This window comes from Meles meles, chromosome 8, assembly GCF_922984935.1.
Source record: "Meles meles chromosome 8, mMelMel3.1 paternal haplotype, whole genome shotgun sequence".
In the NCBI taxonomy this organism is placed as follows: domain Eukaryota; kingdom Metazoa; phylum Chordata; class Mammalia; order Carnivora; family Mustelidae; genus Meles; species Meles meles.
In genome coordinates, this window is record NC_060073.1 from 116,354,054 (window position 1) to 116,377,613 (window position 23,560).

The 23,560-nt window shown below is 41.7% G+C and overlaps 1 protein-coding gene across 11 annotated transcripts in view; it reads right to left on the bottom strand.

Moving 5' to 3' along the window:
* Nucleotides 1-5,666: 5,666 nt before the first annotated feature.
* The window catches only part of GRIA4 (glutamate ionotropic receptor AMPA type subunit 4), a 391,556-nt gene continuing 373,662 nt past the window's right edge, over nucleotides 5,667-23,560 (bottom strand). For 3 of the 11 annotated variants that reach the window (XM_046014153.1, XM_046014163.1, XM_046014159.1), the window contains exons 15-17: nucleotides 15,030-15,144; nucleotides 12,771-12,905; nucleotides 5,667-8,201 (exon numbers count right to left, since the gene is read on the bottom strand). In XM_046014153.1, coding sequence (XP_045870109.1) covers nucleotides 8,037-8,201; nucleotides 12,771-12,905; nucleotides 15,030-15,144 — 415 coding nt within the window. In that variant the 3' untranslated portion in view covers nucleotides 5,667-8,036. Of the gene's footprint in view, nucleotides 8,202-12,657; nucleotides 12,906-15,029; nucleotides 15,145-20,401; nucleotides 20,517-23,560 lie in introns of those variants that run through there. The other 8 variants (XM_046014154.1, XM_046014158.1, XM_046014157.1 and 5 more) reach the window with 8 other exon arrangements.

A 23,560-nucleotide genomic window follows, 5' to 3' on the forward strand; every position in this document is an offset into this window, starting at 1 on the left:
AATAACTTCTTTCCCCCTTCAACTATTTCCTAGGCAGAAGCAGAAGCAGACGTAGCTTTGTTTACGGGGCTCCCACTGAGCTCTGATGCTGAGATGAGCAATCCGTAAACATTCATTTTCCACTTCACAGAAAGATCCCATGCTCTGTATTCTTGTCCCCATTCTACAGATGAAGCAACGGGCTTCTTCCAGGGGTCCAACGGTAAGTGCAGAACACGGATTTCCACCTCACTTTGTCTGGCTGTCCAGCTCACAACACCTTCTCTGCACTCCCCATTTCTATCAGTACCCTAAGTCTGGAGAGATCAGGTGGAGACATTTCTAAAAATAATTGCGAAAACAGTGGTCAAAGTCTTTGCGGAGGTGAGCAAGATCCAGGGAAACGAAAAAGAGTGATCTCCAAGCTCAGGGATCAGGGCTGTGTGCCTGAGATGATTTCTATAACACTTCTTGATGGACGAGCAGGTATTAGACATGAACAAACAGGAGAGATAAATGTGCCCATTTAGCTCCTTTCGACTTCTTGTATTTATTCTCCAAATTGTGCTTCCCTATGGTGGAAGCCAGTGCTTGATTTCCATGTCTCCCTCGCTACTAGATTCCAGGCAAGCAAGCACCATGACTGAGGTTTGAAGCCGTGTGTGGAGCCCATCTCCTAGGAAGGAAACAGCATGGGTGGGGGAGACCCTGGGCGCAGAGATGTACAAACAGAAGCTCCTTGCTCAGTGTCCCTGCTTCTTACATACACGTCTTCTGGAAGCTGGACATGGCTTGGGGACAGATCAGTGATGTAATTTTGGTATCAGTCTCGCCTGCTTTGCCTTCAGCCAGATGCTCTGACCTTCCCAGAGATTCTGGGAACTATCCAGTATCTGCTAATGAATGCACTTGCTGCTCAACTGAGTGAGAGTGGGCTCTGCTAGACACAGCTCAGACCCCTATCTGAGGCAGGGGCATTGCGGGAGAGGTAATAATCAGCGAACTTAGAAGGGAAAGAGCGTGAGACACTCAGACACCTGGAGCTATGGGCAGGAATTAGGTGTTATTGGAGTGGAAAGTGGGAGAAGGGGCGCCTGGGTGGCTCAGTGGGTTAGGCCTCTGCCTTGGGCTCAGGTCGTGATCCCAGGGTCCTGGGATCGAGCTCCACATTGGGCTCTCTGCTCAGCAGGGGGCCTGCTTCCCTCTCTCTCTGCCTGCCTCTCTGCCTACTTGTGATCTCTGTCTGTCAAGTAAATAAATAAAATCTTAAAAAAAAAAAGAGAAGATACTAGAGATATTGACAGGAGTTCTATGACACACTCTGAGTCGTTTTAATCAGGAAGGTGACAGCGTCAGATGTGTGGTTTAGGAAAATCACCCTCGCAGCCATGTGGAGAATGGACTCAGAGAAGATATCAGGGGCACAAGAAGAAAGGGGACCTGCCGGGAGACAATTGCAGAAACAACAGTGAGAATCATGAGTCTCTGAAATGTTGGCCCTCGTAGAAATGAAGGGTACATGATGCAGCAGGAAGGTATTTGGCAAGAAATTTAAGATGTGTTTGGATGTGAGAAAGATGCAGAAAGGGGGTTCTGGAATGACACCCATGCTGCAATGTGTGAGATTAGGTAGACAGTACTGAGCCTCACTGAGACCGGGAATTTAAGAGGAGGTAGGGATGTAGAGTAGAAGATGAGGTGTTTCAGCTGAGAAGTCAAAAAGAAATGATCCATATGAGGTTGGATGGGTGGGACCAGAGTGAAAAAGAGAGGTTTCTGAGCGAGTAGCGCATGCGTGGTTGTGACGGTGGTCAGATCAACCAGGTGGAATATGGGCTATGAGACGCGAGAGGGGGAGGATACAACACTGGGCAATGCCAGGTAATTTGGTTGGAGGAAATGAGGAACATAAAACAGATGGAGAAAGAATAAATAAAGAATTAGGGGGGAAACTAAGGAATGAAGAGATTGGTTGGTTTAGTTCCCTATTGAAATGTTCAGTTACTATGGCCATGTGAGAAAGGTCTCTCTTTTCAGTGACCAGGGCATGATAGGAAGGAGGGAAGTCAGTCATCATTCGGAGTAAGATGAACAGGTGAATGATCCTAAGATTGGCCACGTGTCTGCTGGTGTGGGTGAGTTAAATCCCACAGGAAGAGACTGACGGGAAGTCAAGCAACTGCAGGGCTGGGGCTTAAATGAAGTACCTGCACCAGCCTTGAAGTCAGTCAAGATGTTACTCGAACTCGGGTGCAGGCAAGAATGAGCCCAATGCCGAAATCGTTGAATGTGGAGCAGTGGCCGAGAATCCAGCAGACACGATGGACAGGTGGGTGGTCCATTTGACAGCATGGTGGAGGGGCATACACCTAAAAAAAGAGGGTTTGTACCCTTGGGGCCAGAGGTGTGACTGCCAGGACGGCCATTCCTCTCCCTTCCAAGCTGGTGGTATGTGGAGGGATGACATCGGGCACTGGGCCATGCTCTGGGGGACAGGTTGAGGATGCTGGGAGTGAGGGCACTAGGGAGAATGGTGTCAAGAATGGTGTCAAGAGAGGGGGACAGTGGGAAGATGAATGGGAGGTGGAGGAGAAACACAGGAGTGTACTGAAGGGCAATGTGGGGGGACAGTATCCCTGTGAGGCTGAGACCAAAGAGGCCGTGATGGAGGCCAAATGGACCAAACCTCAGAGATCCTGAGCAGGTCTGAGGCCTGGGACCCACAAGCCACCTGCTCTGACTGTGGTCTTGGAAGATTCATGGAGCCACCACATTTAATTGCGCTTAGATTTACAGACAGAACACCAGTGGGGATCATGGTGGCTCTGGGAAATTTCTCAGACAGATGGAACTCATCAATTTCAACTCTTTAGACGTCTGAAAAATACCTATTTTAGGTGATTGAAGGATTAGGTCATTCTTTAGGAGAAGGCAGCCATGGCCTAAGTTGTTCCAAATCTTTTCTTTGTTACCAAATGTTGAGGGCATTCATGTTTATGCTGGAGAACTCACTTTCTCCTGAAACAGGAGAGACAGTGGTCTCCTGACAACTTTTTCCCAGGGTCTCCACTCAGTCCTTTATTCATTTAGCCAATCAGTTCATTCAATCATATATTGAAACTCTGATTGCCATGACTACAGACCTATTCTGCTCGAGCAGTAAGTCTCTAGAAAGTTTTCAGCCGCTGCTAGATGTTTAGGAACTTTAGAAGTGCTGGTGCAATGAAAAGACGTGGAGGAGGAAATCATGATAATCTGTTTGAGCAGGCTCCCATTGGGTTCAGGATTCCAGGATTCCAAATACCCTAAGTCACCCCCTCAAGGGAGCCATAATTTAGGCATTATAATCTAATATTTATAAATTTTATTTATATTTATATTTTAATATTTATAATTATATAACAATAATACATAGGTATAATATAAATAATATATATTTAATATCAATATTATTTATTATATAAATTTACTTGTCAATAAATTATTGAGAAATATATATATTATATAAATCTATTCTTATATATAACATAGTTAATAAAATATATACTATATAATGTGATATAAATATAATACAAATATAGATGTTATATAATTTAATATTCACAATATTTATGAATATACATTTATATAGGAATTTAATTATATATAATAATATATAATGTAGTAATCATGTTTATGATATTACTAAATAAAATACGTATGTATGTATGTATCATAGAGATCCTCTCACACCTACCGTCTTCTCCAGATCCGGAAAACATTTGAACAGGACTTCCCTCTTTGCCATGTGGAAGGACAAGTCCCAATCTAGATTTCTGCCCATTTCTGTGGGAAGGAGACATGTTATTAGGGTTATTTCTCGCCTAACATCAACCCAAATAAGGGATTTAGAATTTTCCTCTTTAATCTGACCACAAATACCAGCCTGCGGCTCATAGGAAAATTTGTAAGCAGGTCGTGGGAAGAGGAATTTATCAGACATTCATTACACACCTAACAGTGGAAAATCACTTGTCAAACAGCCCTGTTCTCCTTAGTTCTTTGGGCCACCCAGGGCCATACTACTGGCCTTTTGCCAACTTTCTGCTTTCTTTATGTCCCCTTTGCCTTATCTCTTATTTGCCCTCACTCCCCTGCCCACCTGCCATTTCCTCCAAAGACAGTAAAATCAAAGCATGATCAATCAACAGGTTATTCTATTTCATGGGAAACAGTTTAGTTCTCTGTTATTTTTGAGGTATAGTTTCCAAATTTCGTCTTTCGCTCTAATTGGTTGACATTATTTCTTAAAGCAGCACAGTCCCCTTTCAACAAGACCACTGGTACTAGCTGTTTAGGAACTCGATATGTCTTCCACCTACCACACGGACATCTGGTCTGACAACTGCTAAACACGGTAGCCTGCCACACCACCTGAAATGAAAATCTGTTTATGAACGTGCTTGGGAAGGCACACTTTTCATGCAGCCTCATACTAAGAAGACAAAAGAGTCCATACAATTCCAATCTGTCTTTTCAGAAACTCCCCCAACGTCACTTTCATTTAATGCTTATTTCTAGTTGGACTTCATCGGTGTTGCAAGTTGAGATATTCTGTTCTCTGGGAAAATTAGTTTTCCCAGATGGGAATGGTTTTTTTCATGCATACTGACGTAATAGCTGAAGTTGTGTTAATGCCTTAACAAATATCTATTTTATACCTACCGTGTGCTTTGCCTTAGGGGACTGGATGAATGAGTTGATGGTCAGCAAGTGGTGGGAACAGGGAGCCACCCAAAGCAAGCCCGAAGCTCACACTGGGAAGGGTAGGGCTGGCATTTTTAGTAAGTAGCTATTGACTTTTGTGTAACAAAGTGGTTCCCCTGAGGGTCCTTTATAGCTTTCAAAAGAGGTCATTGTGTACATTTAACCAGCTGATATAGCCTCAGAAGTGGTTTAACCAGATTCAGGAAATTATGCACTAGATGGTAGTCTTGCTTGCTTGATAATTTAGTTCTTTATGGAACATTTAAGTCAAATGTTCTTAAACATAAATGTTTTAAAATCACATTTTCTAGCTTTATAGCATTTCTTCAGATTGGAAACTGGAGAGGGTGTCCCATTGTACTGATTTTGGTTTTGGCAGAATTATTCCATGAGAAATAGAGAAATTTCATTATCTGATACTAATATAGAAAGAAAACAACACAAAACAAAAAGAAGAAATTAAACAATGAGAAATATAACTTTTTTAATGTTGCTTCACTTATCCACTCCAAAACCTAAATGAAAGTGCTCTTTAGAAAAATGGGTAAAAACCAAGCCAGAATCCTGGTTTGGGTTATTTAATTGCCTTAAGACAATTTCTTTAGCTAAACAAATTATTCCACAGGTAGGTACAATTACATGGAATAATGTCTCCTCTGATCAGAAATTAGACAGGTCATGTTGTTTTGTTTCTTAGGCACAGTCCTACCAGTGAGATGGACAACATCATGAAATCAACCATCTTTCAGCTTTTTTGAGTTGGGGGGAGGGTGTAGAGGGAGAGGGAAGAAAAGTACCAAGCCGACTCCACGCCCAGCACGGAGCCCAATGTGGGGCTCCATCTCACCACCCTGACATCATGACCTGGGCTGAAATCAAGAGTCGGACGCCCAACCCACTGAGCCACCCACCTCTGTTTTGACCTATTTACTTAACATGCATGCTAGGGACTGTTAAATGAGGAAAGATACTTTCTTCCTCCACTCAATTAAATTAATTCGATTCAATTCATTAATTCATTTGACAAATATTTATTAAGCACCTACAGTATGCCAGGCACTGTGCTGGGTGCTGGGGATACAACTGTGAACGAGACAGACACAGTCCCTGCCCTCAAGGAGCTTACAGTCTAGACAGTATACAGACAAGTACACAGGCAAGTACAATGCGGGACGAGGCAAGTGCTGTGATGGGGAGAGAACATGAGAAGGGCACCTAACTTGGTCTCGGAGGCAGCGGGTGGCGGGTCATCATGGAAACCTTCCTAGGGCAGGTGCGATTCGATTTGGTACTGAAGGATGAGTCCAAGTTAGTCAGGGAAAAGAGACAGCCCCGGGAAAGAGTGAATGCAGTGTCCTGTGTGCTGCTTTGGAGGTGAGCAGGTGGGGATGGTTGGGTCAGGGGAGAGACGCCCGGGAGAGAGAAGTAGGGTCCAGGTCATAGAGGGACCCATCTGCTCTACTTCAGAGCGGGGGACTTTTCCTGAGGGGACCGTGCATGTGAATGTGTCGTCAAACCTGCGCTTTTCGTGGTGTTTCTTACTGCGAGATCGCGGGGTAAGGAGGTGGAAATCTCCAAAGTAGAAGCAACGTGGTTGGTCCTTCACCTTCTCCAACTTTATCTTGTGTGATGTCACAGCCTGTGCTCGCTGCTGCCCATCTAGGGGCACGCATGCCTTCGAAAGTCTACGGACACGCACCACGTTGGACCCCTAAGGCTTTCCATGCCTTCTCCACCTGGGGAAATGGAACTCGTCCTTCAAGGCCACACTTCCAAAATCATCCTAACTTGTGCTTTCTGATAAGATCTCTACGTAGGGTGATGATTAGCTGTACTCTAGTACTCATTTATTATTTCAGATGATCCAAACCTTCCTTCGAACCATGTTAATTTTATCCATACATAACATAAGGTGGGTTTGGAAAACAAACATCGGTATAATTTTCTTCACCATTTCCAGTTGAAAAAACAAGGACACATTCTTCTTCTTCTTTTTTTTTTGTCTACCACGAACTAATATCCGTGCCTTCAAGCAATTTAAACGGAACAAGGGGAATGGGAGAAGCCCAAGAGACATTATTTTATGCAGCAAAATACAGTCAAGTAAAATTCCAACACACGAGTACAAGGTATGTTGCTGTTAACGACAGTGGATTGTTCCCCAATTCAAACATGCCATCTGTGACAATTTCACCCCATCACAAGGCAAACATCCGTAAACGAGGGTAAGCTTGTTATATGGAAATAGTAAGAGCTAGCTACATGTTCCGATATGGCCCACACTTGACTTCTACAATCCCTCCTACATAGTCTTACAATTTCTCAAATAATTTTTATTCACGATAGGAAACAAACTTTAAGCTCTGTAGATAGTGTAAGAAGGTCCATTGTTTTATTCTTTTGGTGGGTACAAAAACCACAATTTTGTACACAGAATGAGATTATAAATAAGATCGATACCATGAGTGACCCGTAGTCTCTTTTGACTCTACATCATGGACTGATGATTTCACGGTAACACTGTCTTCATGTGTGTTTCCGGTATGAGACAAACGCGATCTGTGGACACCGACTCATGTGACAGAGTGGAGGTTACAGCAACAAGGAGGTGACCAACGGCTTTTATATAAAAAAAAAAGTCTCTAAAGTTTATTACAGTGATGGCATTTATATCAATTATTGCAATGTACTGTTCCCTAAGATGGTTAGAAAAAAGGATTGTGTTGTCCTCTACTGGATTTACATCAGTTAAAAAGCAAGCATGTTTCAGTATTTGTTTTCTCCAAAGTAAGTGTAAATACTTCCTTTAAGTTTTTTCACAGGATTTACATGAGTGTGGATTACTTTCCGACCACAGGTGCGTGATGCGTTTTCTCGGCTGGAGAGTCGTCCACGGACCACGTGGGTGTTCTGGAGACGCACGTTAGCGTGTTCACTGACTTCTCTAGCTAGTTTATCCCTTGCGGTGAAGACAGGCCTTTTGGAGCAAGAACTTCACAGTTGGATGCGCTAACTCGCAAGTCTGATTAGTTTTTAAGTCCACTCGAGTGAGATTTGTTGCTGTTAATATGCCCATCCCAGCTCCCCCCTCCCGCTTCCCGAAAAATCCTAAATTGTGAGTTTTCCTGATATAAAATCTGAGTTTGGGTTTCCGAGCTGAGCTCATGCACGCGTTGCTGCTGCGGAAGTGGGAGCATCAGGACGCGGAGGCCAGAGGCCGGGTCCAGGGCACCTGCTCGGCACGCCCAGGGCTGCGCTCCCGTCGGTCACCAACACAGTTTGATTAAGGCACTCAATTATGTTTTTGGTTTTTATGGTAGGTCCGATGCAATGACAGCCAATCCTGAACTTTGTCTAATTGTAGTTCCCGTGTGTACAGCCTTGGGGCAGTCGGGCGTCAAAACACGGCCATTCTCACCTACGCTCCCAGTGATGGATAATCTGGCTTTGTTTCTTATGGCTTCAGAAAAGGTCAGCTGGGCGCATGGAAAGGAAACAGAGAGAGTGTGGACTGTTACAATGTTTCTGTTTCTTTGACAAAAGGTGACACAGCAAACACCAAGATATCAATAATTAGACATCTGCATTTTTTCCCAATATTCTTTTGGTCGTGTGAAAACTGTGCATTACAGGAGAGGAAAGCTCAACTATAGTGAAGAATGAACTGGGTCCAGGGTTTGCAGTCCTACCTGTTCCAGAACTAATTTTGAAATCGTCAAACTAGGTTTTGTTTGGCCAGTCTGGGTGGGACAAAGCTTTCCCCTTGGGGTCCTCTACACCCTAGCACTTGTGGTCTGGCTTAAAAATCTCTTCTACGTTTGACAGTTTTAACTGCGCCTCTGGCTCTCGCTAGAAAGTGTCTTTAGGGTGGGGGCATTATCCATAAAACTGGGATGTGTTGTCGAAACAAACTATAGACTATTCATGACAGATCTTCCCGTCTTTTTCCCGGATAGATCCCAACACAGATCTATCCACAAACACCTTCATTCACCCACACCAGGTATAGACATGACCCAGAACAGCACAGTCCATCCAATGCCTACCCTGGAAGCTGACTGATCCTTCGGAAGCTCTAAGCATTTCAAGGGGAAGCACTGAAAGGGAGGATGTTTCCTCGCCAACACTCACTGCTGGGGGACTTCTCAGACTGAGAGGTTATGGGGTCTGGTCTCCAAAATCCTCATTAAATTCCTGTTCTCTGTCATGTTAAGTCAGTAGGAGGTAACAATATTACACAGAAGAGAAACAGGCAGTGTTATTATGTAAATCTAATTACTCCTTGTTCATTGCCTTTACATTTTTTGTAATAACTGAATTTTAATGTTAACTCAAGAGGAAAAGCAGGCAAACGAGACATTGCCTAAGTTTGTTATGGCATAGATCATTTATTTCTCTAAGTTATATCTTAATTTCCTGTGGTGAATTTAAGTTTACCTAATTCTTTAGGAATTCCATCCCTATATTAGTTCTGCTCTGGAACTTCAGTATTAGAATAACTGTGTATTAAATAATGAAATTAATGATGGAAGTAGAAAATCGTATAATGTAAAGGTTTAGAGATCAGATACCCTGATAAAATCAAACTGCTAGTTAATGACCTGAGATAAAAACCAAGGCCATTATCATAGTTCTTCTTTAGCAAGTAGTCTAAAAAGGTCAGAAGTCAGGATACAATCTCTACAGAAACTACGCATCACTAAATTAAAACTAACCAAGACCAAAGTCTGAATTTGTTACCTCAGATTCATTTTCAACATTTAACATTAAGTAAAATAAGTATTTTTTTAGAATTTACTGGTTTAGTGTTTTTTTTTTTTTTTTTGAAGAAACACAATTAATAAAAGCATTGTAATTTTTGGAAGGGATTTTTTTAGAAGGCTCTTGCCATAAAATTTATTTTCGTTTCCTTTCTTTTCTTGATTGCCTTTGCAAAGAAAGGAAAACACCCAAACAGGAAGCATATGCTCTTAAGTAATCTTTCCTTTTCTGTAGAAGAATGCAACTGAGTAGAATAGTTAATAAATCTTTGACAGCTCCTATTTTCCCTTTAATCTTAGCATTCTTCATGCTTATTATTTCTTATACTTATATCTCCTGCTTCTTCCATAAAATGTCATTTCTATTCAGCTTGCTGTGAACCCACTGAGGCTGCTCAGACTGAAAAACGTTCTTACAAATTTACATGTGATCTGGGTCTGTTTAGATTGTTGAGGTTAAAGGCTATGACCTTGGGATGCCTGGGTGGCTCAGTCGGTTAAGTGGCTGCCTTCGGCTCAGGTAATGATCCCAGGGCCCTGGAATCAAGTCCCCCATCGGGCTCTTTTCTCAGCGGGGAGCCTGCTTCTCTCTGCTTCCGCCTGCCTCTCTGCCTACTTGTGATCTCGGCCTGTCAAATAAATAAATAAAATCTTAAAGAAAAAAAAAAAGGCTATGACCTCAATTGTAAGTGCTCCTGTGAGGGATAATCACTTTTAGAGTAAATATTCTCTATATTGAAGGTTTCAGGATATGTTTTTGGGATTTTAGGACAATATTATTTAGATTATCAAAAATTTTGTTCATTGTGGCCAACAGAGTCTTCTTAGGTACAAATCATTTCATTCACCCTGAATGCCATTAAGTTTTTTTTAAAAGTCATGGGTAGGAATGCTTTGTTTTTATTTGAAATTTACTGTCTTAGAAATTTAACCCTAACTGTAGGGGCAATTTGTGATACGTTGTAATGCCAGGTTCTGACTCCAAAAACATTATTACATGAAACTGTATGTACATAACCTGGGAATTTAACTCTCTTTAGCAACTTCCCAGGTTTTGTCAATCAACTGGCATCCATGAGTGTTTGTTTCTAGAATTTCCTAATTTTCTTTTCTTTGCAACTTTACCCTTGGACCTTGCTGATGGTTGGAATGCTTCTGCTTTGCCAAAAAAAATCAAAATGTAAAAAAAACAAAAAAACAACCCCCTCAAAACCAGAACAACAAAAAAATCCCAAACCAAACCAGAAAAGCCTTTTCTTAAGACATAAAATTCATTCCAGAATAAAATTGAAATAATTGACTCTTAAAACTTGTCACGATTTTTCTCAGTTTGGGATATTTCTCCTCCACTGTATAATTATTCAGGTAACAGTATTTGTCTAATGGTCAAGAGACCCTGAGAGTTTCCTTGCTTGTTGTTTTGCTATCAGGAGACAGGCTCAAAACATTCTGATCCGAGTGAACAGGGGGTCTTGTTCTTGAGTCTTTTACATAAAATTGGGAAAGAACCATGTGGGGCTTATCTATCTGTAGTTACACTCAGTCATCCCCTGATTTCTAGATTATGGAAAAAAGCTCGAGAACTAGACCTTGGTAAAAGGGAAAGGCTTTTGTTCTTTGTTTTAAGATATTAACAAAGTGTTTCAATAGCTTTTCTAACAATAAATATCAAAAACAAGGGTATTTACCTGGCATAACCTCAGAGGCACAGCTTATGAAAATTATATTGTGTTTCTGACTCTCGGCTACGTCAAGCACTGCACGCCTCTTGCGGGTTCAAAGGCTCATTTACCGTTGTAATCAGAGTGAGCAGCCTCGTCAGTTGACTATCATATGGAATTTTAGAAAATGGGTCTTAGAGGCCTGATTTTAGGAAGAGCAATTCAAATGCTTTCAGATCTTACTTTAAAACTCCTTTCTATCATTTGAGGAAAAAAGTAGTGGACACTTAGATTCTTATAAAGTTATTTCCATTTCCTACATTTCACTGAATATTTGCACTGTTTTATTGTGACACAGTGAGAGGATGGGAGTGAGTGGGGCTGCTCTGGCCTACTTATAAGTCTGGCAGAGGGAGTCAACGATCATACGGTTTCACTTACTCGTGGAGCATAAGGAGTAACACGGAGGACATGGGGAGAAGGAAAGGAAAAGTGAGCTGGGGGAAATCGGAGGGGGAGACGAACCATGAGAGACTGTGGACTCTGAGAGACAAAATGAGGGTTTGGGAGGGGAGGGGCATGGAGGGTTGGGTGAGCTTGGTGGTGGGTATTAAGGAGGACATGGATTGCATGGAGCACTGGGTGTGGTGCATAATCAATGAATTATGGAACACTGAAAAGAAATAAAATTAAATTTTAAAAAAAGCAATTGAGAAAAAAAAAAAAGGCCATAATAATTCACTACAATTTTTATCTTTTCCTGTGTCCTCCTGAAGAACACATACGTTGCTGACATTTTTGATGGAGAACGTGCCGCTTGCCTAAAATGCACATCTACCTTAGTGATACTGTGAAGGTGAGAGCTGAAACCCATCTAATAAATATGAACTGGAGTCAAGACTCTGACAGTCACTCCCATCTAAAGGTCTGGCTCAAGGTACTGTCAGATGAGCAAACAGCAAGGTTTTGCTCTTAAAAAATATAGAACGATAGTTAATGTGAAACAGAATAGGAGCTAAAATTTTCTGAGCCCTTACTAGGTGCTTGGAGTTGTATACATAATCATAATCATATCAAATAATCATATCAAAACAGGCAACTGTCAAAGCTTTGATCGCTTGAAATGGGTTTATGCTGACTTTGTGAGCAATTCTCCTAAAATTGGATTGTTCCAAGTAGAATTAGCCTGGTACACAGACAAGGAAACCCAGAACTGATTTCCATTTTCTCCCAAATTTCGGGTAGGATATGCTGTTCAGATCATTCTGCAGAGCAATCCTGGAGGTTTGTTTTTGTCTTTCTGCCCCTTTTAATGCAGATATCTATTGGCAACATAAAGTTTTGAACAGTGCATCCGCAGCCAAAGAAAACCGAACCACTTTGCACTGACGTTTTTCCAAAATATCCAAGCTGTAATCAGAAGCAAGCAATGCCACCACTGGACAGACAGGTCACAACACTGCAATGACGGGATGCATCACCCACTCACTGGAGTAAGCCCTAAGTCCTACCCCTAAATTTTAATACTTTCGGTTCCATATACGTTGTAACCTTCTCTATAGGTTGCTAAATTCTGGGTATTCTGCGAGGAAGTTGGGTTAAAAGTCTGTGCACTCTTTGCCACCTTCATTCTCTTCGCCTCTGCCCTGGACTTGTAACAGAACTCTATCAAAGCCACCAGCATAGCCAAGCCCAAGCCGCCAACCAGAATGTAGAAGACGCCTGCTACGTTGCTGAGGCTCAAGGCGCTCGTCTTGTCCTGGGGGAGATAAAGACAGTTCAGTTAGCTGCGGAAATGTCATACCCGGAAGGCAAAAGAACACACGAAATCCAAACAGCTAATTAAAGCAAATGCCTAATGCAACCTGAAATTATTTACACGTATAAATCACTGATGGAGGTTTATGGATTTAAGCAGAAAGCTTACAGCTCTCAGGAGAAGTGAAATTATGATGATTACCAATAAAACTGTGTGTAATTACATTCAATAAAATTTGTAATGTTTTATCATTATTAAATATGCAGTGAAAGCCACTATGCCTAGCCATCTGAAAGCATTTATATATTTACACAGGGCGGCAGAACGGAGCTTATTATTAAGTTTGAAAATGGCATATTTAAAACCCAGTTACATGGGAAGGGGTGTCTTGAGTTTCCTGCCATTACTTACACTTGCAATGTGTGAAATTTCTCTTGTATAAATTTCACTTCACATTTCCTACTTAAGGAACTAAGTTTTTGTTTGTTTGTTTTTATTTTTTAGCTAACAGTTTCACATTTTCTTCACTGTTGCTTTACCAAATATATGTAAACAATGTGCTAGGGTACTCATTATTTGTTCAGTCACAGGTATATGGGAAAGCTTCTAGAAAGTGTCACTTTTACGTATTATACACTATTTAGGAATAACTATGTATGCATCACAGTTGGGTAACTTAAAAATATACACATTTCCATGGTTAATTGAGACATAAATTACTTTTGTACGGACAAATTTAGAACTAATTTTATTGATTAAAAAGTATTCTCTTTCCACTTAAAAATACTTGATCAGTTAATAGTTCAGACATATTCTCCAGAGCTTTAGATTACATATTATCTCATAATAAATTTGGAAATACTCAAACATAAGATTAGAAGATACTAAAATTTTAACAAGACTTCAGAATTTTTTTCATAGATTGGAAATACATATGTTATATAACGTGATTTGAGAAAGTATTTTGGGTTAGACTCCCTGTAGGATGCCCTGCGGCTGTCATCTTTCCTGCGGTAGGTTTTGTACAAACTGTGATTCAGACTTAAACGGTTTTATTAGGAGAGTATTTAATTCAGAAGATGGACTATGTACACGGTCCAATTAGCTATGACATTACCCAATTGGGCCAAAATTTAGGGTCATTTCATTTTTAAAATCATCTCTCATTAAATATTTATGCTTCTCTGGCTTGACATAGGGATTTGAGATAAGCGTTCCATTATTTGGCCAAGCTTGTCTCATTCCACTCTGGTTCAAAGGCAGGGAAAAAACTGATTAAAATGTAGGGATAAACCCCGAAAAGGCATCCAGTGATATTATTTGGTCTCTTTCTTAACTGAATGGAGGCTCTCCTATTTAAGCCACTTACTTGTTTCACGTCTTAGAATAACGAATATTTTACTTATTTTAAAAAAGATAAAGATTTCGAGAATCTTCAACTAGGGCTTTTGGGCACTCTTTAGTCTATTATTTCGCTCAGGTAACTAGATTCAGTGATACACTGGAAAGGAAACGTAACTACACCACTGTTTTACGCACTGACTCAGGTCTCTAGATCTCTGCACTGACTAACAAGGATACACGAAGCAGAGATCGGACCTTGAGGATGTCATCTGCAAACGCTGATCTGTAAGAGCATCTCTGTTGAGCCCCACCGGAAGGTCCACTGCGCATCCGTCAGCGCAAAGCTGTAACGGGGCCTCTTCAACTAAAGAGGAATGCTCGGCAACACAGCGACAGCAGACAACCTCCCAGTGCCACAGGGTGAACATTAACCTCCGTCTCTGGACCGCTACCGGGCAGTCCCCCACTTCCTGTCTGGAGACCCCACCGGGTCCTTAAACAACAGGTTTCGTGGCTCTCGCCTCCGAAACGCATGAAACCCACAAGCGCTACTCGCATGAGTGGTAGGTGAGTCTGAGGATCCTAGAAGGACTTTGGTCCCTGTAGGTGCTCCTGCGGTTAATCTGGGCTTGCACGCAAGCCTGAGCAGGGGGAGCGGGCTGCAGTCTTCCCAGACGGCATGGGCCACGCGGGGCGGGTGGGTGGGTCGTGCCCTGTGACAAGCGCTCGCGGCTACGGCTCTGTGAACACAAGGGGGCGCCCCGGAGGGCGACGACTGACCTTGCTTCCAGAGTCCTTGGGTCCACATTCACCTTTATCGTACCACCACTTGTTTTTCAGCTTGTCTAAGACGCCTGCCTCACTGAGTTTCAAAACGGCAAGGTTTACAGGAGTTCTTCACGTGGAAAATAACATAAATAACATTATATATGTTATTTTATGTTATTCAAGTCAAACTACATTAGAATCGCATGGCAAAGTGACGGAGCAGAGGCCACAGGAGGCGCTGTGTCTCGTGCGGAGGCCCAGGTGGAGAACCAGGCCGGCGGCTGGGGCCTGCTCCATCACTTTAGGTAACAGGTGCATACTGCTAGGGAGGAGGGGTAAATAAACCGTATGCAATTACTGTGAACCCAAAACTATTGGCCTGGGGAGCGCTGCTGGAGCGCTTACAGGGTTCCCAGCAGGACAGTGGGAGTCATGTGAGATTTCCAAGTTCCGCGTGACCCCCCCCCCCCCCAAAATGAATGGCAGTGGCTGCAGATGGACAGACTGGTGTGCAGAGAACCTGGCTCACACTGGTTTGGGCTCTCCCCTATACTGTGATTCAGCTGGCAGCATTTTACTCTATGCCATAAAAGCAGGTCTACACGGGTTGGAAGAGAAGGATTGTGCACGTGGTACTGACAAAGGGTCCAGGAAGGTCCTTAGAAGACAGAGACATGAATTGGGAAAGTAGCAGCCCATGCAGACGCTCCAGGTCTGGATTGTGGTATTTCACCTAAATAATATCACTATCTCGAGTCTATCACATTGACATGCCGTGCGTACAAAGGGGAGGGACTAGAATGTACTCCACGGATGCTTCCCACCAGATCCATGACAGGCTCAGGGGAACCGAGGTTTTTATGAACAAACTCTAGTCCTATAAAACCTCACTTTTCTACCATATTTGAGTCTTTCGGTACTCAATGTTATACAGGGAGTCTCAAGGAGGAAAAGGCCAATCATCACTGTCTCAGTGTTCTAAGGAATCTAAGAGCTCCCTCGGTTTTCATTCCCATGTGAACATTTCTGTTGTATAAATTAGAAGTCCAAGAGGATGGATGGGGAGTGGTAACTCCTGACATCCCTTGTTCTGTTTCCGTGCTTGGCTGGTTTCTGCTTCTCTTTGCTTTTACAAACATTCGGAGAGAGATTCCTTGAATTTCTCTTGACATTTCTAAGGCTTCCTCAATCATTTTGTCTGGCTCTGTCTCCCAACACCTCGCTTTTTCGAGGAAATATTGAGTGCACTTGGAGAGACACGGCGTGCATTGATTTGATTGCTAGGGGATTAATTGCATAAACTTAACTGCACAACTAGGCAATACAGTAATGATGATAGTGATGATGCCAGCTAACACTGATGGAACCTTACTAGGTTCCAGCAGGTGTCGGAAGCATTTTATATGTTTGGATACTATGATAACCTGCATTTGACAAATGAGGAAACAAAGGCATGGAGAGATTAAATCATCTAGCCACACAGCAAGGAAGTAGCTGAATCAGGGTTTGTAATAGTCTGACTTGATAGCTAGTGCAATTAAAAACATTCACAACGGAAGAGTCAAGAAATGGAGTTTCTGGTTAATTGCATTTTCTGATTGACCATTAAGTCAAAACTCTTTTTCTGTTGTTGTTATGTTGTTGTTGAACCGTTCGTTCTGAAAAATAGTTTCTAAGGTATTAAGTTTATCTTTTTAACTGTTTTCTCATTATGATTTAATTTTTTGTATCTATGTTGTAACATCTTAATAAGACTCGTTCCATTTAAGAATATGCATTTGCCACATCGCTAGAAAATGACATTGTGTTTTGGAACAAAATCTAGTATGAGCATGATTTAACACTTTCTACTAAATGCCGAGTTTGCGGGTGGAGTAGGATGAAGATTTTGGTAAACTGGGGTGTTTGGTGAGTTTGGTCCCAATGTGGGCTTTACTATCTATACACCATGACCGCCATTCATGAAGTGATTACAAAACCCCACCCCAGGTCGCTTGATGAGTTGTGAACTACTTGGGAATAAAAGCCCTGTCTCATTCATCCTTGTGGCACAGCAGTTACCAAGTATTTGACTCAGAGTAGGTGCTCTGCAGGGCTGCTGTACTTAAATTATTTTGAACCCAGAGCAAGCTTTCCCTTTAACTGATACTCTAAGAGTTTTGAGGTCCCCGGGCTGTTCACCAAAGCCTTTCTAATACGTGCACAGGTGTATTCTATGAGCCTACACTGCACTTCTCGACTAGGGTGCTCCCGGGAGGAGGACTTCATGCTGAATGCTGCAAAGGGAAGGAAAAGAAAGCAGAGTTTCCTTCGGTTTCTTCTGGAAGGGATGTCCTCAAGGTCCTACCTTCCCTTCTCCCTTCACTTCTCCCCTTGCCTCTTTGTTCCTTCTGCTCTTCACCACAGGAGCTGGTTTTAGGGTCTGTGAGTAGATTAGAATTTTGAATTTAAGATATTCATCGGAAACCAAACTCAAGGGTCAACTGGCGGAGTACTGGGCACTGAGCAAGGAATGTGTTCCTGGGAGATCGCTGGCTTTTGTTTGCCGCATTTTTTTTCTGCCTATGAACTCATACTTTTGGTAATAATCCCTTCATTCTTGCCTTGGCTTCTACAGCTGTTGTAAAGGGTAAGAAGGCCACTTACAACATACTTTAAAATCAGGAATGGGCTACAGTCTTCAAAGTCCTAAACTGGAAACAGGTATCATGGATCTCATGTAATTCCTAAAGAAGACATGATTTGGTAATCACATTTACAAAGTAATATTTATACGAATGTCCACATTCCTGAGTGTGCCTGTTTTTATATGCACAAAGGAAAATAAGGTATAAAACAAAAAAATCAATAATTTTATAGATCATTAATGATTACAGGCCTTGCCAAAATTTCCAGCTAGAACCAGGAGGAGTAACTCACATCAAAAACTGGCATAAAATTCTGTGTACAGTCTGTGCTCTGACTAAACTAAATCAGATTCATCAGAGAGGAAAATGAGTTTTAGACATTGCAATGATATTTTTAAATTGGTTCACTGCCAACTGGTAAACTTCTATTACTTTATTCACAAGAGTAAGTATGAATTTCTTCTGATCATAGAAAAGACCACATTGCACTAATATTATTAAGTAAATTAAAAAAAATGGATTTGGATACCCCAAATCCTGCCTTTCTACTTTATTATTATTTAAGATGCAGGACCCTTTTTCTTACTTCTTTCCTTAAATGTTTACATTTCAGCACAAAGCCTTGGCTGAGGGCAGCTGGGTGAGAACTTCACGTGCTGGGAATGACTCTCGGTGAGAGGGGATGGGAATTATTTTGTAGCCACAGGTTGTGACTAGAAGCCTGCACAGTGACTCTAGTTCAGTGTTCAGGTCTACTAAATCATGAGCTCCTTGAGAAAAAGAGAATTCTCTTTTCCCCACAAATGCGGTGCGTGGCCTGCTGAAAGCAGAAACTTAGTAATTTGCTGCTGAATGGAAGGCTGGAGAATGGCAGGCGGGTCACCTGTCTCCTCAAAGGAACCCATTCATGGGTGGGGGCGTCGGGCTTTCCATGATTTTCCCCCTTTGTGAGATGAATCACTACTAGAAAGCCGAGTTTTCTCCCAACAAGAGTCTGTATTTGAAAGTCCGACGACGTCAGATTTCAGCATGCTTGGGCCAGGGCCCCGGAATGTGCATATGCCCCACCCCACCCCACGGAATTGGCGTCATTTAATTTCTCTCCTGCCTTGGCTTCATGCTCAGCAAAAGCTCAGAAACTATCTTTGTTCTCCAACTGAGCCCTTCTCCTCATCTCACCTCCTCTGAGGAAGATCAGGCCCCAGGGGGAGGGCTGAGGTAACTTTACAAAAGAAAACTAGGCACCTGTAGAAGGTACAAAACAAAAATGAAACAGCAAGTGCCTCCTAAGTTAGGTGAGGGCATTTAAAATACCGCCTTTTATCACAAATTCAGAGTCAGGGGTTATTAACACTTAGGTGGTGATCACCTATTTGCTCGGCGATAGTACATCAGTCAACGACCCACAAGGAATGTTTAGTATGAAAAGAGAACTTCTGAGGGGACACAGGACATATTATGCTATCATCTGGGAGGACTATTTTACATTGATTCTTATAACATTTAAGATCTGAAGTAACGTTTTAGAATGTATCACTTTGTAGCTCATGTTTGGTGAAGTAAGTTACTGCAGACCTATGGGGACAACAGATCGACTTTTGAGAGCTACAAGGTTAGATTTACATGTATTTTTTGACAACAAATATTTAGTGTCTGTTTGGTACCAAACAAGCTGTGGGATACAAACAGATTAAAAGCCTACTGAGCTGTCCAGCTGCTCAGTGAAATAAACGGGAGTGACTTTTCTTACACAGACTTTCCCATTATGTGTACGTTTCTGCTCTGCTTATTTTTCTCTGGAAAGACGTTTTAATGGACACTAAACTAGGACTTTGTTACTCATTTTTGTGGAATGTTAAGCACTGTAGTACTTCTCTTACACTGGTGATAAAAGTAAATATTCGTGAGCAAAATTTTTCTAATGGACTAGAAAATTTTTGCTTTTCTTTGGTGCTATCAGAGCATGTTTTCTTCTATTTCTAATTTGCATGGAAAACAGTAGATTATGAGTGTAAATTTAAATAATTTTCTCTGCATGTAAATATGTATTTACTTATGTTTTTATGGAAACTTTCAGAACACTGTCGGCAAGTTAGGGCGCCAAAATATAAAAAGAGTTAATACTCCTTAAGTGAATATGTGGCTGGTGTTTTGAATGGAGACGAGCTTGAACGGGTCTTGTTTTTGGAGCTGATCATTTTGTGATCTGATCCATTTACGAAGGCAAAAAATTCTAGCTCACATGACCATCTCTGATTTAACCTGATATGTAACGAAGTGTGAGGGTTCTGGTGGAGACATGGCTTTCTGGAAGGTATTCTAGGCAGGTCCAGGTGGTGTCAAGTCATTGCTGTTACTCAAAAACACTTTGTAGGGGGTCTCAGCACACACGGGCAAGCCCAAGGAGATAGACTTCCCCTTGGTGTCTGCCCTCCTCCCGTCACTACGTTGCCCTTTCAAAAGCTTGGATCCCTTCCTGCTTTCTACAAGCGGGTTTGCAGGACGACAGGGTCTGACCCACAACCTCTGTGAAGCCACAGAGGTGCAGGCACTTTTGTAATGAGGTCTGTTCGTGTGTCCCCCAAATTGGTAACGGCTGCGAATATTTTTGCTTTGACAGTAATTGCATACTTGGGTTTCGAAGGGACTGGACTCGCAATTCTAGGGGTGGCGGGGGGTGTCCAAGCTGTGTCTCCCAGCAGATGCACCTATTACTATACATACTGTTTACCCGCTTTTGGTGACATTGAGGCTGACCTTGGAGTCACCTCCCCCGCTGCCACATTCTCCTTTGTCGTACCACCATTTGTTTTTCAATTTGTCCAAGAGGCCTTGTTCATTCAGTTTTAAAACTGCGAGGTTAACAGCATTTCTTGAAACGATAAAACATATTTTGTAAGAAACTGCACAGCTGTTAAGATGTTAGAAGGAATGAGGACTTAAGCTCTTTTAGAAGCTTCTCCCAGGCGCTAAATAAACCTCTCATTTTGCAGTCCTGCATCCCCATCCACCAGAGTCCAAACCAAAGGCAATGGGGACTAATTTCAAAGCGTGTGAAACACAGGGTTACTTGGTGCTACTCATTCTCAGAGCTCATTTATTCCAATAAATGACGCTGTTATTAACCAACGACATGGATTTTTCTTTTGCAAAACAGCAGTAAACGGGAAGAACTGTGCCTTGAGCTCTTCTGCCTCTAAGAATGTCTACAGCTAAAGACACCGAAATGAAAATGCATTCCCAAAAGGAAACATGGAACAGTGTTCCGAACCAAAAAAGCAGCCATTCATTCATTTTTGTGAATGGACTTCCTAACTACAAAGAGTCCAGCTGAATTTTGGTTCCCTTTATTGTTTGTGGGAGTTTAGTTTCATTCATTTGTTTGATTTCACTGGTCTCAGGATCGAGAATTGGCACACTGGGTTCGGTTTCCTGCGCTAGAAGCCACAGGATAGTCAAGAGAAAGGGAGTAGCAGCCCTCAGGGAAAAGGTCTTATATTTGAGTTTGGTGTTGATTCTTAAAGAGTTTGGATGCTATTTAGAAACTGGGCTGGCATGGGCAATTCCACTGCTGAAATTAAGGAACTGAACCCCAGGAAGCTGGGCTGCATGGGATCAGAACTTTGCAGACTCAAGATTCGGTTGCCTCCTTGGGTATCTCTACCAGGGAATAAGGGAGCAGATTCTAATGAATGTCTGAAAGGATTAAAAATGTGTCACGGGCTTTTACCTGCCAGGTATGTGGTTTCTCACTTGCTTTCAGGTTACAGTTTTTAAATGAGCCATTATGTCCTTCAAGAGGACTTCCCACCATTTCAGGAAATTTCTGTTAAAGTGAGGGAGTGGCTTCTATATGGGGAGTTAGGGCTATGCTAGCTGATATGATGCCTTAATGCCACATGAGTTAGGAATAAAACATGACAGCCCGAACGAACCAATAGCACTTGAAAACTGATTTGCAAGTGAAACGGCTGTCAACTCGTAAAAAGGGTTACATATTTCACCAGCCATCAGCTGGTGGAAGTGTTTCTTTTCTTAAAATGTGTTTATCAAATTTTATGTAAACAATGTTCATTCTCCAGTGTTGTGATAGTCTGATCCACTTGGAGAATAAACATTTGCCGTGAATAAACCGTGCACTTTGAGAGTATTAACTGTTCCACCACTTATGAAATGCTAATTAAATAATCAGCCGCTCCCACCTTCCTAAGTGCCGCACTGGTGGCCTAAAATAATGCATATACTCTCCAAAGTGAGCAGTGTCAGGTGGTTGGTTTAATCACCAAAAGGATCAGACCGAAATGCAAGAATGAGTGAATATTCATTGAAGAGAGACCTATTTTAAAAAAAAAAAGTCGTTGGGAGAAAGTTGTTTTAATTTATTTTGCATCTACAATAAACTAAATTTGTCTTCCAGTGATTTAAGCTGGACGACTCAAAATTTTTATTGTGGAGAAAATTATTTTTATATTCCACTTTATTTTAGCCTGAAACATTCATCTGAGATGTTTTAATGAACTGGCATCCCAATAATTTTATGAGTTGGTTTAGACCATTCCTTGGATAAAACTGAAGTCATTTCATGAGAGGGTTATTTAACAGGGTTTTTAGCCATATCCAAAGACAGTTCCACAGCACAGGAGAAAACAAAAAGCAAAATAAAGGAATGGATAAGGAAAAAAAGCTTCATGTTGAGAAAACCATTTGGAATAAAGTTTTCTACAAAATTATTCTAAGACATTGTCTTTCTAAGACCATCTAATAGGCCATGTAAAAACAGTTTAGTTTCACACCGCTATCCGTGTGTGTGTGTGTGTGTGTAACCAGCAATATTTGGTTTATATGATACACCTGACCAATAGGTAAGTCACTGCCCAGTTCACAATTAATTCATACTTTCCTTCCAGAAACATGCAGCCCCTTGATAAAGTCTGCCTAATATTATTAAATGTATATTTACTTTTCTCTTAGGGTGCATGGGAGGCCCCTGGTAATTAATATTCAGAAAGAGTCTTCAGGTACTCAAGATTTTTCTGCACGTGAAAACTGCCTGTTTTCTACAACTGACTACAGACGTCATTTCTGTATATAATCAGGTCGACCGACCTCTGGAGATTCCCATCTCAACTAGCATAAACCACATTAGAACATCTGCCCTATTTTATGAAACACGTTGCTTTTACATATTATTAATTCTAAGAATCATCAAGTGACTTAAGAAAACACATAAAATTACTTGGCTCATTTTGCTGGAATAGATTTAAGTTATTATTTTTTTTTCTTTCTTTACTTAGGCAAGAGAAAACGAAACCCTGAAGGAGGAAGGAGAGGCATGCTTAGGGAAGTCACAAGTACTGGGGGTAAACGAGGGACGTAGGAAGCAGACTCTCACTATAGCACGTTTCACTATTGCTTTGCAATCCCCTCCGTACACTTCAAACCGAGGTCTCAGAGTCAAGGTCAGAAACGCAGATTAATGATCAGGGATATTCTGGTCCTGAGGAAGCCTCAGAGAAGCCAAAGTAGTGGTCGGCCAAGAAGATGAGTGTTAGAAGAGAAATGTGTGCCGTTCCTTACACTGATTATTCTTCTTGTTAGATAAAAGGAAGGTTTACAGATCCACTCAAGGAGCAGACTGTTGTCATTTAAAAATGAAAGGAGAAGAAAGAGTCAGTGACCACATTCTTGCTGCAGGGGCGTAAACCACAACTGAGAGCCCTGGTGTGTTGAAAAGGACCTTCGATATAGAGTGAAGCAGGACTCAGGTAACTTACTTCTTGCTTTTTGTACCTCTGGGGAATTCTAGGTAAGAAAAACCCTTCTCCAGGTTGGCTTTTTAAAAGTGGTGAGATGTGGGGTACTTGATGTAGGGTGGAAGGAGAATGATCCTTGAGTCAAACTCCAGGAGCTCAAGAA